We start from the raw sequence: 16,910 nt of genomic DNA on the forward strand, positions 1-16,910 counted from the left end.
CTCGGCATGGGGAAGTTGCCTAGAGTCAGGAAACTAATTACAGATCTAGAGTCAGCTTTTGGAATTTCCCCCATCTAATAGATTAATAACGGTTAGGATATGGGACTGTGATGCTGATCCCTAGATATGTCCAGAAGGGCAAATAGCAATTGTTAGGATATGATTTGGGAGACTGTAAGCTGATCCTAAATCTGTGCCTAAGAGAGACTGCCCAGAGCTATGCACATCAGCTGTACATTCACTCACTTGAACACGCATACTCACACACACACACTTTGGTGGTGAATTACTGATGTATTAATTATCTGGCTTACATTTTGCAGTTGGAAGGAGGTTGACATTTGTGCTAAGCCAATCGCTGAGGAGGCTGACATTGAGGAGGTAAAAATGATTTTTTCTTGGTATGACCTTTTCAGAATCTCAGTTGGTGTAGTTTACTGATGCAGACCAGGAGTGATTTAGTTGTCCAAAGATGGCAAACATCTAGATAGAGCCGCCACCAACCTCCAAATAACTGCTTCGTTTTCACCGTATCGCTCTAATGTAATAATACATTTAATGGTAATAACCAAACCAATGTTTGACAGCACCAACTTGGATGGCTGATCTTTCTTTCCCTCTTTCTCTCTCTCTCTCCCAGGTTGAGGACCTGACAGACACTGCATTCTCCCAGCTGCACCAATCCTGCGAGGACCAGGAGCGTTCCCGCTGGAGCTGGACGGCCAGCGCCATCGCCAAGAGGAGAGGCAGCCGGTCAGTAACACACGCCGAAACACCCCGTACCCGCAACATGAGCTGCCCCAATTCAAGACCCCCCCCCCCACACACACACACATGGTCTGCCCTAATCCACCCACTCCCCATAGTTTTTCCAAGAAGCAGTGTATGTGGAGGGTTTTTCTAATTTATTTATTTATCCAGAAATCAGTCTTTTTTGTGTGGTCTGTAGCAGAGATGAGGTTCTAAGCTGCATATTGATTATGATTCTCTTATCTCAGAACCTTGACATTTTTTGCACTGTTTCTCCCTAAAATAGCCTGGTCCAGTATGTTGAACTGCAGTGCAGCACAGGGAACATCTTGGCAAATAGCCTAGCGGTTAAGAGTGTTGGGCCAGGTCGCTGGTTCTCAGATCCCACGAGCGGATTAGGTGAAACATCTGCCGATCGTGCCCTTGAGCAAGGCACTTAACTTCTTTGGGGTACCCCCCCTCTTCTCAATTTCCGCCTAAAGACATACCCTAATCTAACTGCCTGTTGCTCAGGCCCAGAGGCAAGGATATGCATAGGAAACACTCTGACTTTTGTGGAAATGTGAATTGAATGTAGGATAATATAACACAATAGAGCTGGTAGAAGAAAATACAAGGAAATAAACATACGTTTTCTGTTTTTATTGTTGCTGCATCATCACCAAGAACAGCCAAACATACAGATAGGATGCTGTGGATGATTTGAATGAAGAACATAAGATGACAACAATAGCTGAGCAAAGTTTTGGACAGATGACATTGAGCATGAAGTCACCCAGGTGTCCCACACAAATGTACCCAAGTGGCCAAATTGGTACAGGGATACATTTTGAAGGAAATAACTATATACAAAATACATAAATGCTATCCCCCCCCCCCCCCAAAAAAAAAAATATATATATATATAAAAACAAATAAGGGTAACTATTTACAATATTGTGAAGACCCTCAGTCCTCTACACAATATTGTGCTGCTGGTGCCATGGCCCATAGCAGTCTCTTTCTGCTCTAAAGCAGAGGCTTACTGAACAGGTGATGGGGCATTTCCTGTGACAAAGGGCACAATGACATCTCCCTACTCTGCCCTTTTTACCCTGAGGCACATTCATGCCTGCAGAGATGAATCTGGGCAGGTGAACACCACTGGTTGGAGCAGAAGGGACAGAAGGTGCTGCAGTGGACTTGCTGTAGCTAGCAAGCTCCTGGATGAGCAGCTCCCTGAAGGCTAGCTGTGAGATGGGGGGCTGTCCACAGCTCTTGACCATTTCCTTCAGGAGGATGAAGGAATTCACCAAAGCAATGTCAATGAAATGATAGAAAAATGTCTTGTACCATTTCATGGTGGAGAACATTGTAGTATCCTATCAACGCATCTGACAGGTCCACACCTCCCATGCTCTTGTTGTAGTCTTTTACAGCAGCTGGAATGAGGAGATTTTTTGTGGTCCATGCCCCGGCACCGTCCTTCACACGCCTGACGACGTGATCTCCACTGAAGGACTTGTGGATACTGGAGCACATGACCACCTCTCTGGTATCCATCCAACTCAGTCCATTACCGGTAGCAAAACTGTTTTCCCTCTCATAAACAAAAAAAATGCAAGTGTAGACACACACAGAATCAGCCAACACAAACCGTTTAACCCCATTTCGTTGGTTTGTGACGCATGTATTGTTTGAGGCTACCATCCTCTCATCGATGGACAGGTTCTGGGCGGGCTGAAAACAGGTCTTGCAGGCCTCAATGATGTTGGGGTAGAGAGGTTTGATTTTGCACAGCCTATCAAACCTTGGTGTGCCTCTCTTGTCATTCTCCCCATCAACTTCTGGGTCACTGATGTGAAGCGCCCGTGAGATAGTCAGAAACCTTTTACAAGACATGACAGTCATGGGGAAAGGCAGTTGATAGAGAGCTGACGTTTTCCAGTAGTCCCTTAGTTTTCAACTTCACCAGCCCCATGTAAATGACCATTGAAAAGTAGCAGAAAAGGTCTGACATGGAAATGGTCTTTCCTGCCTGCTTCTTAGCCCTGTACTTATTGGTGTTGTTGGTGACACCAGGGAATCAACAACTGACGAGGTGAAAAACGGTTGAAAAAGTTGAAGGGGGCTGTACTTTGCAGTCATGTCTAGTTGAGGTCCTGGCTGCCTTTTTGGTCTAAAAGCTGGTGGATTTGGTTCCACATCATCTTCTAACACAGAGTGCCAACGACCCTTTGACCCTCTGTCTGCAGGTTTCTCTCTTCCCCACCTCCGCTTCTTTGTCACTGACTTCACATCTCTAGATGGCCAGGTAGGTGTGGAGCCGGAGACAGCGGGGGTTCGGCTGGATTAACCAGCTTCAGAGGGAGATGGACACCTAGACATTGGCGGCTCATAATCAGAATCACTGCCACTGTGAAATATTTTTTTTAAGAATCAGTAACAATACTTTCACATATGAGTCCTGTATCAACACATAAAATAAACATATGTGTGTATATATATATATATATATATATATATATATATATATATATATATATATATATATATATATAGAGTACAGGGAACATAATCACTATGGTGAAGTGGTGGGCTGTTCCATTCCATGTTTATGTAAAATAAATGAAAAAGATATCTCACACACACACACAGTATAGCCAATGTATACTTTACACATTTCATTACAGATGAGATTTTTTTTATATATATTGCAAATAAAATAAGAAAATCAACAACAAAAAGTCTCAAATGAATAATATTTGATATTATTAATTTCAAACAATGACATTAGCATTAGAACTTACCAATCCATCATGGCATCCTCGCCATGCAGAAACATGTCTTCCACCTGGGAGTCAAAACTAGCTTCGCTGAAAGATTCATCTTCCTGAAGCAACTCGGTCTCGCTGTCTCTATCTATCTATTGTCTCTATCTATTTCTTCTATAATTTCGGTTAAATCTGTATACCCAGACTTTGTTTTAGCTTTTCCTGATTTATTACAAATGTTTCGTGTTAGGCTATAAAAATGGATTCTATCAAACAAAACAAACATTCACTGTGTAGTTAGGACACTTGGCATTGCCACCAGAGGAAGATCTTCAATGGTAAGCAATTTATTTTATTGTTATTTCTGACTTTCATGACGCTAATGCTTGGTTGGAAAATGCTAGTAATACTTGTGTGTGCGTGGCGCCGTCCTCAGAAAATAGCATGTTTGCTTTCGCAGTAACGGCTTTTTGAAATCTGACACAGCGGCTGGATTAATAAGACGTTCGTCTTTTAAACAATGTAAGAGACATCTATGTACAATAATGTTTACAATAACAAATGGTGTATTTAGAATGTTACCTCTCTGCAGTTTCACCGGATGTTGGCCTGGTGGGGACGTTAGCGTCTCACCTACCCTAGAGAGGTTAACCCTAATTGCTCCAGCGTCGCCGTGATCGCTGGCCTTGACCCCACACTCCGAGGGTGTCTCGGGGAGTTGGGATATGCATAAAATAAAAAAAAATCCAATTCACACACTCATACAGGTTTCCCCACTTATACATGCAGTGAAACAGGAAAAATATAAGCAGCTCCTATTTCACCTTTGGTCTTCTAGAATCTAGATGATAGGTTTCTGTACTTAAGGCTATTGTTCTCCTTTCTGTTCAATTGAAGTCTAGCTGAAGACTTCATTTATGTTCTTCATGTCAAGTTAACTCCCCTCTTCCCCCCCTTCCAGTTCATATGTCAGTGGCCGGTCGGACGGTCGCACCACTCCCCTGCTGGGCAGCAACAACCCCTCCTCCCCGGACACAGCCCACTTCCACGCCCTGCCGGACTACGGCAGCGCTGCCTCCCCCTGCTCCCCGGCCAGCCCCGACCTGCAGTCCTACCCCTACGCCCCAGGGTGTTACACAGTAGGAGGGTACTCCTACACCCCTATAGGATCCAGGGACTCCTACCGCCTGCTCTCCAATGAAGACACGCGCTGCTCCACGCCTGACGGAACCTACGAAGAACTGGTAGGCTCATCATAGCACATACACTTTCGTACTATACACACGTTCACACACTTCAGGTGTTTAATCAGTGTGCATGCCGTCTTTGTGAATACTTTGGCAGATTGTAGAGGACATATGAGTAGGCACCAGCTCTTTGGGTATAAATATACACAGACCGATAATCTTTGATAAGTGAGTGATAGTGTCCAGTCTCTGACGTGAGTTTCCTCTCTCCCTCTCCAGGTTCCCATCCCAGTACACCCATGGGACCGAAGGAGCTTCCCCCTGGAGAACGACCCGCCGCCAGAGCCTGAGGAGCAGGCAGGGAACACCGAGGAGCGCCCCTACAGAACCATGCGCCACATCTCTGGCTGCAAGACGGGCTCGTCCAGATCGGAGTCTGACACCGGGGGTCCCCCCTCGCCGCTTCCCCCTGACGACAGCAGCAAGCAGAAAGCCCCCTCCGCCTCCACCACTCTCACCAGACCCTCCCACCGATGAATGAAGGCTCTCCCCGCATAAAGGACTCGTCACTTTTTTTCTTTCACAAGACTCTAAACAAGAACCACATCAACAATGGAATAATGGACTCCTGTTGTTTGATATTCAAACATCAGTCAAATTCTTTCACAGTTTTTAGTGAACACAGACAGAGACCCCCATCAGAAATCAGTTTTGTTCTTTCTTTTCTTGGTCACCGAAATGAACAAATATATAAAAGTGAATGGGGAGAGAAATTAGACTGAAAGCTGAATTTGTGATGAGCAGGACGTAGAGTCGCTTCCTGTTTCTGGGCCAATGGGCTGAGCGCTAAGCAGCCACTCAGGCAGTGTGTGTACCTTTGTAGCGTTCTATTCCCCACCACCCTATGTCAGTGTAAAATGGAGTGAGTACAACACAAAACAGCAATGCCTTGTTGTCATAGCTTGTTATGTTGTCCCCTTGAATCAACTTAATAAAGAGCCCCAGAGAATCGGAAATGTTCCTTTATGCACTTGTTTCACAGAGCTGTAGTAGTAATCAGTTTGCCATTTTCCTTGATGTCTTGTCTGCTTTTCTTTCCTCCCTGTCTGCATTGGTATAGTTGTTTTCTACATATAGGTTTAATAATATATTTCCTCTCAACCCCGTCACAGACTGATGGCATACGTGGTTGTTGGGGCGGTGTATGAAATTAGCACAGCAAGTAACACCACCCTCAATATGAGATTACACATACACTAGTTTGAATAGATCCTTCAATCAGCCAAGCCAAAGTGAAGCAAATAAATAATCATGTGGATATGTTCACTAATATAACGGCCGAAAAAGACGCATCACCTCATAGAAATGGAGTGGATTTCGGTGTCTTTGTTCAACTGTGCATATTGAATTTGTCTTCATTTTCGATGTGGTGTGCGTGCTGTTCACGCTTTTCTGATTTTGGTTTGGATAATGTGCAAGAAATCACTTAAAAGCGTGCAGTCGGGTTCCAATTACAAAGAAAGCTCCTCTGTTTTTGAATGTAGTATTTTGACTTCATCTTGGATCAAGGCCCTTCATTATTTGTTCCACTTTACATTTCTGTACCCTAGCTATTGACATGGGTTGCTGTTGTTCACATCCGATGCAATGTTTCCAGCTTGTAATGCATAATTGCCATGCAATTTCATGTCACTCAGTATAGTAAAAGAAAACATGAGACAAAAATATGTAAATGTACCTAATTTGTCTCGGTCCTGTGTCCCTATCTGTTTTTGGAATTGCACAAGGCAGATGTCAATGTACCTGTTGGATTGTCAATGCAGTTCCACAATTGGATTAAAATCACTCAAGCTCTTGAGTCTTATTGAGGGTTCAAATGTCATGTTGGTTAAGTCAAATGATTTTCATGTAACAATGCAAAACAAAACTAAGTATGGGTTGTGTTCATTAGAGCAAACAAAATGTTCTGAAATGGTGGACAAGTCCAGGTAAATCCTGCCCGTTATATTCCTTTGGTACCTACTGAACTCTGCCATCAGCTGCCCTAGTTCCCAGCACCCCCTGCTTTGTCCCTCCCTGCAGATGAAGTGGAGTATTGTACAGAAAGCCTCGAAAGAGGCTTATGTTTGAGTCACTACGTCAGAAGGCTGTGGCTATCACCCACCCACCTGCTATGTAGGGCTTTCAGTTGGAGTCAATTTGAGCCTGGCCGTTTCTACTTGGTCACTTTGTGTGTCTGATTCATGCTCTGCCCCAGCAGTCAAACCCACATGTTAGTTAGCTAAACCTACGATTGCCCCAACCAATGCCCTGCTCTTGTTCCAATTACCGCTAGTATGGAATCATGTCATGAGTTGTTTGAGCCTCACAAGAAAAAAATCATTCACATCACTGTTCAGTTGAGCCTTTTTGTCTCTACCTTCCTTGATTCTGCTGTCTCATTTCGAGGAGGTAATGTGAGGCCTTCCCTGGTGAATAATTCTCCCACAGGAGTCTGTCTGTCCAGACCGACCGAAAGACAAACAAACCGGACTCTATTTCTAGGGACCATCGATGCCTATCCCTTTCTCCTCACAGAAGTCCCGCCTTGTGGGTGGGAAGACCCACCAGGCAGAAACTGTTTCGATGTACAATAGGGTTTGACTAGCGTTGAAAAGCCAATATATTGTCTGGGCTATTTTCGTACTTAGAATTTCCAACGTGATGAATGAGGGTGGGTGAGTGGTATATCCTTTAGCATGTAATAGTTTGTACAAAAAGAGTATATTTTGTAAATAATTTAACAGTGTTTGATGTTCAGGCTGTAGCTGTCCTGATTGTATAGGGAGAAGCCACGACAAATACACTATATTGAACACTTTATGCAGAGGCAAAAAAAAAAAAAGTTTATGGATTGACGAATCCGACGGGCAGGCAGCGTGTTCTTCTCAAAATAAAAGTGAAATATATTGTATCAACTGTGTCCTTGTGTTCCCTATGAGCTTGTAAGTTCTCCATGTGTAAAGCCCTTGCATATTTCACAAACAAGGTCAGTGTGACAGGGAAATACCCCTGTCATTCTTTGAAACACTCATCACAAATGTAATGGAAAGAAGAAACCTTTAACATTGCTGTTCCAATACTGACTTTATTTCCTAATCCACGTTTACAGCAACAAGTATCAGTGTAAACCAAATATTAATAAAATGCACATCACAAGGACAATCACGACTGTCAAAATAAAAACTCAGCAAAGGAGAAAAAACGGGACATGGGTTGGATAGAAGCTAGTTGACTTGTATCATTGTTCCCTTTGAGGCAAAAGGGAAAAGATATTTACCACACTGAAAAGCCCAAAATTACCCTTTTCCTTCCCTTAAATTAATGACATTAAGTCCTAAACATCATTTGCACCAACTTTCTTCCCTTCTTGTCGCAACAGATTTAATTACAATACAATTACCAGTTTGCTTAAAATGTCAGTTAAGAAAAGGTTTAATGAATACAATGCGGTTATGCTGTCCTTTCAGGATAGTAAACCAATCCCTCAGATTAATTTACTGTATGTGGTTACATGGGAAAAACTAGAAGAGTGACATGACATTTCAATTTTCAGCTTCGAAATAAAATACTAACTTGGAAAAAAACAGCCTTACACTTTTGCGGAACATCATTCACCACCCCAAGGTGCATAGGGTTGTTTTATGGTACCTTTTCTCAAACGGTCTAACGTGAATATCAGTCTTAGTATGCCTACCTATATGTACCCCTGCACGTCGACTCTGTACTGGTACCTTTAATCATTGTGTATGTATTCTTTATTTTTCTCTGCATGGTTGGGAAGGGCTCATAAGTAAGCATTTCACTGTTAGTCTACACCTGTTTATGAAGCATGTGACATAGCATTTGATTTGAGTATTTTTGGGGCTTTCGGTAGTTACATGTCTTACCTTTAATAGATTTCTTCAATCGTAACAATTAATATCCGCTTAACCCCCTTTTCATATATTTTCAGCACATTACATAATGTTCATGTTGACCATGAGGAATGAGGAGGAAAGCCAGACAATTATCATTCACACACATGTAGTGGTGGTCAACTTGAGAACTTCAGTGTGTAAAAACTACCTTCAAAAACAAGAGTACATCGTGAGGGTCGGGAGTATAAAAAAGATAATAGCAGGGTGTCAGCAGGTACATCTACAAGCATTCGTAAATAGCAGTTGAATATGTCTTACATCCACAGAATAGGGCTACTAGTAGGAAAGAAAGTGCGCAACATAAGGTTAGATCTACAGCGTAAAAAAAAAGAGTGCTCTATCGTTGCGAAGAAATATTTACTTTAGTTAAAATTCGCGTCGTAAGTAGTGCGCTGTGGGTAGGTAGGGGGTGGTCATTTGATCATCTTTGACAAAGAGAGTGTGCAAGTGCACACTTCGGGAGTAGGGTAGAGATTTGGAGCACATCCTATAATCAGGCTTTGAATTTCATGCAGGTAAAATTGAGACTTTTCTAGGCATGTGTGTTATGGGTATGCAGTGGCATTTATATTGCCTGACCACTCAAACTGAATTATTCCGCTGCGCAATCATTCCTACATACTGCAGTCTGAGACAGCCATCATTCAAGTCGTTTGTTGTTGACATCAAAATAAGGGGTGTTGTACAAAACAAAGTAATCAGCGATTGGATAATCTCTAACCAATCAGAGTATCAAAGCCAATGATGAAATTTCATAACGCCCCTATACCCACGTGTGTTCTGGCTCTGGACCAATCAGATGGCCTAGAATGGATATCCGTTCTAGAAATCAAGGGGAGCTACTCAGATCCAGACTCACTGCTGAGAAGAAACTTGGTGAGGATTGGTGATATACCACCAAAATATCTGCACGTAGACTATACCATACACACAAAAACCCCTCTCAACTTCAAATGAGCAATCTTATCCAATTGATTGACATATGCACAATGTGGCTCCATTACTCCATAATTCATTGTTTACTTATTTGATTTTAATTGCTCAGCAATGGGATCCTCCTTGAAATGTTTTGAACAGGCCATGGGCTTTAACTCTTAAGTTAAATATTCTGGGTAATAGACTTGTAATTGTCCTTCTCATGAAAATTGTTTATTTTATAATTTCACAAACAATGTCTATTTTAATCATCTCAAAGGCAGAGTCAATTTGCCTTACTTACACGCTATTAATTACATCACAGCAACTGTTTACGACAACGTTAGAATTTCATTATACCGTAAATAAATCTTTGCGGATTTCTCAACTGGGGAATATCAGAGTTTTTTAAGCACGAAAGGGCAACAGTCTATTTGGCACTTAGTATCATTTGAATGGTATAGTACAGTGTCGCTTTAATTTAGCTGATCTTTTCTAGTGGAGAAAAGATTTGAGGCTTTGGCTACTTCACATTTTAAGGCTTAAAATGGGCAAATTCAAACATCCACTGCATGGCAATAAGCAAAGAAATGTGCAATATTTTCATGTGGAGCAAGTTGCGTTCAAATTGAGCAGCCCAATTAATTGCACTGTAAATGGAAAGTATGGTAAATGTCTTTATAACAAGGCCTGTCTGTGTTTTTATGGGTATAGAATAATGCTGCGTTTCTTTCACGTATATGTTTTCATTACCTGTGTCTATCTAAATATTGAGACCATAAACGGCTGTCCATTAACGGACCACTTTGCCCTGACTGATATCCCCGGTCGGAAAATCCTGCGAGCGACTTTGAATTTCAAGGAGGAAGGGAGAGTGAGTGAGGCGCTTCTTTTTTCTCTTCGTTTCTCTTTTTTTTTATCACATGGTTGGTTCCCTTGGTAACCTACAATGCTTTTTCAGGGAGGGACGTGGTCGAATCACAGGCCTTGCTTGGCGAGGGAGGCGGAGACCTGGTCGGCAAGCATGGATAGCGGCGGCGTCTCTGTCATGTTCTGGCTGCCAGGGGACGACACGTTGCTGAGAAGATGGGCGGGTGAGCCGCCTGCGATGATCTCCACGGGGACAATCTCCGCTCCGTGGTCGGTGCGGGCTTTCGCCGTCTCACGGAAACTCAGTTTGTGGCTTTCAATCTGCAGGAGCGGAGATTGATACATTTAGTGAATGGCGAGCAAGGGCACCTACAGTGATGAGACAAATCTTTCATGTGTAATTATGCATCATTCATGGATTGTGTCTGTGTAAACCTTCGGGACCAGGTTTCCCGTTAAGCTTAGTCCTGGACTAAAATTAATTCTAAATGGAGAATTTCCAATATACGTGTATTCTAGTCCAGGACTAGGCTTAATCTGGACATGGGATGAGTGGAAGTCAAATCAGCGCAAATCCAGTATTATACTTTCTATGTGATGACATCAGAATGTAGAATGGTGAACAGAGGTTGTGCATATCACAAAAGACCAGTGATGCTGCAGTTTGAAAGGCTCTTGACTTTGTGTTAATGCCCTCTTGTGGTTACATGTACACAATTTCCCTCGATAGTGTGCGGAGTCCTATGGACATGCTGTGTAAATGGGTGTGTGTTTGGCTGCACATGTGCATGCATGTGTGGGTGCGTGCATGTTTTTTAAGGGGGAATATAGGCCTTCATTTCAAGGTTGAGTATCTCTGTTGTGGCTTGATCCGTCCAAATGACTGGACAATTTTGGCGACTTTGGGGTTTTGGTCTGAAGTAAGACACTGTGTACTTACTGGAGACTTCTAGCTTTACCAGGACGCCCCCTCGATTGGGCTGTGTTCAGAACGGGGCGACTGAGGGGGATCAGTGGAGGGGCCAGTAGGGCTGGGGATAGGAGCTTCCCTATTTAGGGAGGTGTCTCCTTTTCCAGAAACCCCCTTGGCTTCCTTCCCCTTCTCTCTCTATGGATGGATACCACACCCAGTATGGACGGAAAACATGCGTTGGTGTTAAACAAAACAAATGAAACGTAACAAACAAATCAAACAAGATAAATCAAATGAAAAAATTATAAAAAAATAAAATAAATGAATGAAAGAAAGAGTCTGTACAAAAAAAAAATGAAATACATGAAAGTTGTTTAAAAACTGAAAGAAAGAACAAAAATAAGCAATAGATTGGTCTGCAGTGCCAGCTTGGAATCAGAGTGAAAATGAAAGGTAGTCTGAATAACGTTACCAGTCTTGAGCTAATATTCCACTCCTTGTCATTGCCAACGAGACTGGCCTTTCAGCAATCTGGAGTTGCTCATTGGTTGTTGGAAATAGCATTTTCCATGAGAACATGTGGATCCTCGAAAATATAATGAATAACAAAGTCAAAAACAAATATTTAGCTGTTAGCTAGGCAAGTTGTTGTATTTTGAGGCTTAAAATAATTTTGTGGTTGGAATTGCAGTATTTAGTTTGAGAATTTAGACACGAGCTAGCACATTTTGACAGACTAGTTTCTTCTGGACAAACAAACACGGTTGCTCAGCAACCGGATACCAATGTGTTACAATAACGTCTATCTGCAGACTGCGGTTACTACATGCCACGCCCACTGCCATTGCAGCTGCTAGCACTGTCTCTGGCACACACTCCAGCACAGTAGGTGGCAGTAATGCACCAGAGTTGGATGCCAACTGCCGAAAACCCCCACATAAGAAGGGGGCCGGTACACAGTGTCCTTCAACTCTGCCTGCCGAGTACTGTTTACCTGCAGTTTTGTTAACAATATGGTGAGGGAAGTAGCTAGCTAACTAGAACACCGGTACAGTGTCATTCTCCCCCGCTTGCCGAGCACTGCTTTCCCACAGTTCTGTTAATGTTACAGCATTACGGCTTGTATAGCCAACCCAACTCTTGCGTGGCACTACCGAGTAGTGATTACCATTGCCGTAAAGTTAAAATAACTGCCAGAGTTCTCTTTGATGAGGTTTAACGGGGGATGGCATCCAATAAATGTTGGATTACCACCACCTACTAGACTCCCTTATACTTAGCTTAATTATTTTTTCCTTTCTACATTTAAAAAAAAAAAATTACAAATACCTGACCATCTAACACTACACTCACAAATAATAATAAATACCATACTCCACTATTTAAATCTATTTAGTCCTACTTCAGGCTGAAAGGACGGGACACCACCACTTAACACATCCTGTAACTTCTGATGTCAAGTCTCGCACACCCAAATACCTCTCTACAGCTGCTGCCACCTCTATTTTCTGCAATTTACATTCCATCCCATAATCTAACCTTACTGAAACATATATCACTTGTTGGTTTATCCTTCTGTACTGGTACTGATCTACTAATCACGCCACTCCTCTCAGGATCCCTCCCCCTTGACCCATCTTCCTCTACTTTCTTCACTGCCTCAGCATATGACAACTTCTGCACTACTCTAACCCTGGAAACCTCAACATGTCTCTCTCGCACGGGACATTTCTGATCCCCCCCCCGCCCCATTGTCACCCCTACAATTAACACATACCACTACTTTCCCCAATACTACACATGTCTCATGCCTTTCTGCACACTTCTCACACTTATGACCTTCCTCCTACACACTGCTGCCACATGCCCATAAGCTTGACACCTGTAATAATGTAATGTAGTCGGCACAAAGCTCGTACAGGACAAGTTATACATCCTAACAACACTTTGTCGGGTAAAGACTCAACATCAAAACTCAAAAGAACAGACAATGACTCTTCTGTTTCTCCACTCGCGCTGCCCTGCCTGCGTCGTACCAAACGACGAGCATCACACACCGGGATTCTTCCCCTCCAGTTGCTCAGCGTTCACATTGACCGCTACCCCAGTATTCACTCCTCAATGGCACCCTTTTCTTGAGAACAAAACAATTTATATCTCTTGCCCCCCATTCGTTTAACACAGAGCGCCGGCTCCCTCTGACCAGCAGAAGCACATATACTTATCACAAGACCACTTTCTGGTTACCCGATTCCACAGCACCCAACTCTGTTTTCACCCACCCTGAAACCTCAAAGGAATCAGCAAAAAAGAAAAAAAAAGAAAAAAAAACTTCACTCCTACGGTCACAGACTCTTTATCCTGACCCTCGGTGCCAGCCTCAGGCTCCAAGAACGTCACCACACCTACCACCTCCGATACATCGCCCTTCAGCTCACTCTGCCTACACTTTCTACCATTTTCCGTTAACAAACCATCCCCTTTTCCCCCCAGCTATTTTTAACCAACTCAAGCTCACCCTCTTTATTCCTCCCCCTCTCTCTTAGACCTCCTCAGCCTCTCTTTTCCTCTCCATGTTCCAAGTATAACTCTCTCCTTATGATAATACTGCACTTCTCCTGACAAACATCTTGTTCTTTCCTTGTTAACCGGCTGTCCCCATCTCCATACAATCAGCACAAACCCCTCGGGACGTAACGCTCAACAGTGCATCCCACTTGTAAAGCAGCTGCTTCGTCTTGATGTTCTTCTTTGTCAGTAGCTATTGAGGAGCTTTTCCATTTCAAACAAGTGCGTTCCTCTCAACTGCCGGTGTCCTAGCCTTAATGGCAGTGGGCGCGGCATGTAGTAAGTGGGGCGTTGTGGGCGCGGCATATAGTACGCGGTCTGCAGATAGACCCTACTCACGTGTTCTGTGGAGACTAAAAAGTTCCAATATTTGCATAATAGTTGTGATTGGAGGATAGCTCTAAGGGTGATCGAATCAGGATCAAATCCTCCGTTTCTCCACAAGCTCATTAATGATAGAATGATCATATTTGAAGATGACAGAAAGGCCACTCTCTTTGGCACATGACATGGAGTGGATTAGCTAAAGAGACGGGTACACGGGCTAAATGAGAGGAGCTGCTGCCACCCAAACATGCTGGGCAAAGAGAAGAGGAAGGAGAGCAGGGGAATGGGTCGCCAGAGTTGCCATTGCAAGGGAAAATGTAATCTCTCGATATAGGCTTAAGAATTAAAATATTGAGTATCTGATTTGATTCTGGGTGTCGAGATGAGGGAAAATACTGCCTCAGTTTCTTACTGTATTGAGTTTAAAATTGGCCTCCGTGTACTATGTGTGGTAAGAGTTTTTTTTTAACAGCGATCATTTACCTTTAGGGAAGTTTGTATTTGCAATAAAATTTATTTATGATCTATTGTTAGGCTTTATATGAAATATTGACATAAAAAAGTGTTTGTAAAAAAAACTTTTTGTAAGTACATGACACTCAGGCGTATGCCTATTGGCAATGCAGAGGGAGAGGCCTACTTAGTAATCAATGTGACCCTGTGTTAATCGCTCTTTTGCGTGACATTTTAGACATGTTTACAAGCAAGTTTCATGGCATACTCAGTTTGCTAAGGAAGAGTTTGCCAAGCAAGAAGAGTGATCATTTAGTTTAGATTTCAGAGATTTGAAGCCAGAGAGAATATTAGCAATGAATTGTGTGCAGACTGTTGACTCCAGAATTCAGGCAGAATAATTCAATGTTTCAGAATAGAAATTAGTAATTGATTGTAATAGTTTTGTTTTTTTTTTTAAAGATTGAAACATGAAAGTATTGTTTTCGAAAGACGTGCGAGTCAATTCGGACATTAGTGATAGTGAGTCCGTTTACCTTCCTCCCGCCACCTCCAGCCACATGACCAACGTTGTCCATGGACCCAATCTTAGACTGAACCTTGAAGTCCAACTTCTCCGATTTGATCTCCACATTGCCTCCACCTAATGAAGACAAGCGGCATGCTTTAGCACTGCAAAGGTTATTCAACACATTTTCCTATTTCACATTCGTCAGGGAGCATAAAACTATTTGTTGATATGGCTGAGTATCGACCACCAATAGCCTCAACCGTAGTCCATGTTAGAGCAGGGTATCTCTGTTGCATGTTGTTTCCTTTCAGTCACCATAAGGTTTTATTCTGTACATAAATTACCTGGTTTGTGGTGAATGTTGGCCTTCGATCCACACTTTGACTGTACGTTGCTGAGGTCAATCTTTTTGTGAGTAATTTGAACCTGGATATGGCAAATGGGGAGAAACAAAGGAGATCATCAGAGCATAGATAGAATCAGACCAGAGGGGTGGTCCTTGTTGGGCGATGCGAGGAGGCAGAATACAGAGAGACAATCTAGAATGAGTCAGCATCAGTCACATGCAAGGACAAGGACACCACCATGAATGGCTTCCTGAATAGACTTGCTTTTAGCATTGTCCTTAATATATATTGGTTGGAAAAAGGGAAAGGGGTTATCCTATTGCACCCACACATGAGAATTTCCTTAAAAATGAAAAGATAGCTAGAATATTTCAGGGAATTCAGTCATCGTTATCAAAAACAATCAGGCCATAATGATGAAATTTGAATCTAAATGAGACAACTAGGTCTCAAATTTGGATGCAAAGGCCCTCTTGGTTACAATGCAAAGATGTTTCATTACATCTCTAGAAACTATGACGATACAATGCTGTTTTCTAACCCAGTTTAACCCGTGCCATGTATGTAAGGACACATATGTGATTAGATGGATTGGATTACCAGCCTTTCACCTTTTCGTTCAAATTTTTACAGGAATATTCTCTACTACACATTCCCCCACGTCTGTTTTCCTGAGAAGCGAGACAAGGTACCCGATGATCAGGAGGATGAAAGTAATCATAAAATGGCTGACATCCATGAAAACAGCACTTTTATAATCGATATATCTGATCAAATGTTTATCGAAGTAAATTGCTAAATAATACAAAAATATATATAAACTCAACAAAAAAAGAAACATCCCTTTTTCAGGACCCTGTCTTTTAAAGATAATTCGTAAAAATCCAAATAACTTCACAGATCTTCATTGTAAAGGATATAAACACTGTTGCTTGTTCAATGAATCATAAACTATTAATGAATATGCACCTGTGGAACGGTCATTAAGACACTAAAAGCTTACAATTAAGGTCACAGTTATGAAAACTTAGGACACTAAAGAGGCCTTTCTACTGACTCTGAAAAACACAAAAAGAAAGATGTCCAGGGTCCCTGCTCATCTGTGTGATCGTGCCTTAGGCATGCTGCAAGGAGGTATGAGGACTGCAGATGTTGCCAGGGCAATAAATTGCAATGTCTGTACTGTGAGATGCCTAAGACAGCGCTACAGGGAGACAGGACAGACAACTGATCATCCTCGCAGTGGCAGACCACGTGTAACAACACCTGCACAGGATCGGTACATCCGAACATCACACCTGCAGGACAGGTACAGGATGGCAACAACAACTGCCTGAGTTACACCAGGAATGCACAA

The 16,910-nt window shown here is 42.5% G+C and overlaps 2 protein-coding genes across 14 annotated transcripts in view; one reads left to right on the forward strand and one right to left on the reverse strand.

Moving 5' to 3' along the window:
• Positions 1-7,643, forward strand: part of kansl1b (KAT8 regulatory NSL complex subunit 1b) — an 82,046-nt gene extending 74,403 nt beyond the window's left edge. For all 4 annotated transcript variants that reach the window (XM_021624577.2, XM_021624579.2, XM_036938090.1 and 1 more), the window contains 4 exons: positions 324-381; positions 641-753; positions 4,465-4,747; positions 4,970-7,643. In XM_021624577.2, coding sequence (XP_021480252.1) covers positions 324-381; positions 641-753; positions 4,465-4,747; positions 4,970-5,227 — 712 coding nt within the window. In that variant the 3' untranslated portion in view covers positions 5,228-7,643. The remainder of the gene's footprint in view (positions 1-323; positions 382-640; positions 754-4,464; positions 4,748-4,969) is intronic.
• Positions 7,644-7,797: 154 nt separating this feature from the next.
• Positions 7,798-16,910, reverse strand: part of maptb (microtubule-associated protein tau b) — a 40,958-nt gene continuing 31,845 nt past the window's right edge. For 8 of the 10 annotated variants that reach the window (XM_036938091.1, XM_021624585.2, XM_021624590.2 and 5 more), the window contains 3 exons: positions 15,551-15,632; positions 15,232-15,338; positions 7,798-10,755 (listed from right to left, as the gene is read on the reverse strand). In XM_036938091.1, coding sequence (XP_036793986.1) covers positions 10,543-10,755; positions 15,232-15,338; positions 15,551-15,632 — 402 coding nt within the window. In that variant the 3' untranslated portion in view covers positions 7,798-10,542. Of the gene's footprint in view, positions 10,756-11,374; positions 11,543-15,231; positions 15,339-15,550; positions 15,633-16,910 lie in introns of all 10 variants that reach the window. The other 2 variants (XM_021624584.2, XM_021624589.2) reach the window with 1 other exon arrangement.

The sequence above is a fragment of the Oncorhynchus mykiss genome, chromosome 12 (assembly GCF_013265735.2).
Source record: "Oncorhynchus mykiss isolate Arlee chromosome 12, USDA_OmykA_1.1, whole genome shotgun sequence".
NCBI classification, from domain to species: domain Eukaryota; kingdom Metazoa; phylum Chordata; class Actinopteri; order Salmoniformes; family Salmonidae; genus Oncorhynchus; species Oncorhynchus mykiss.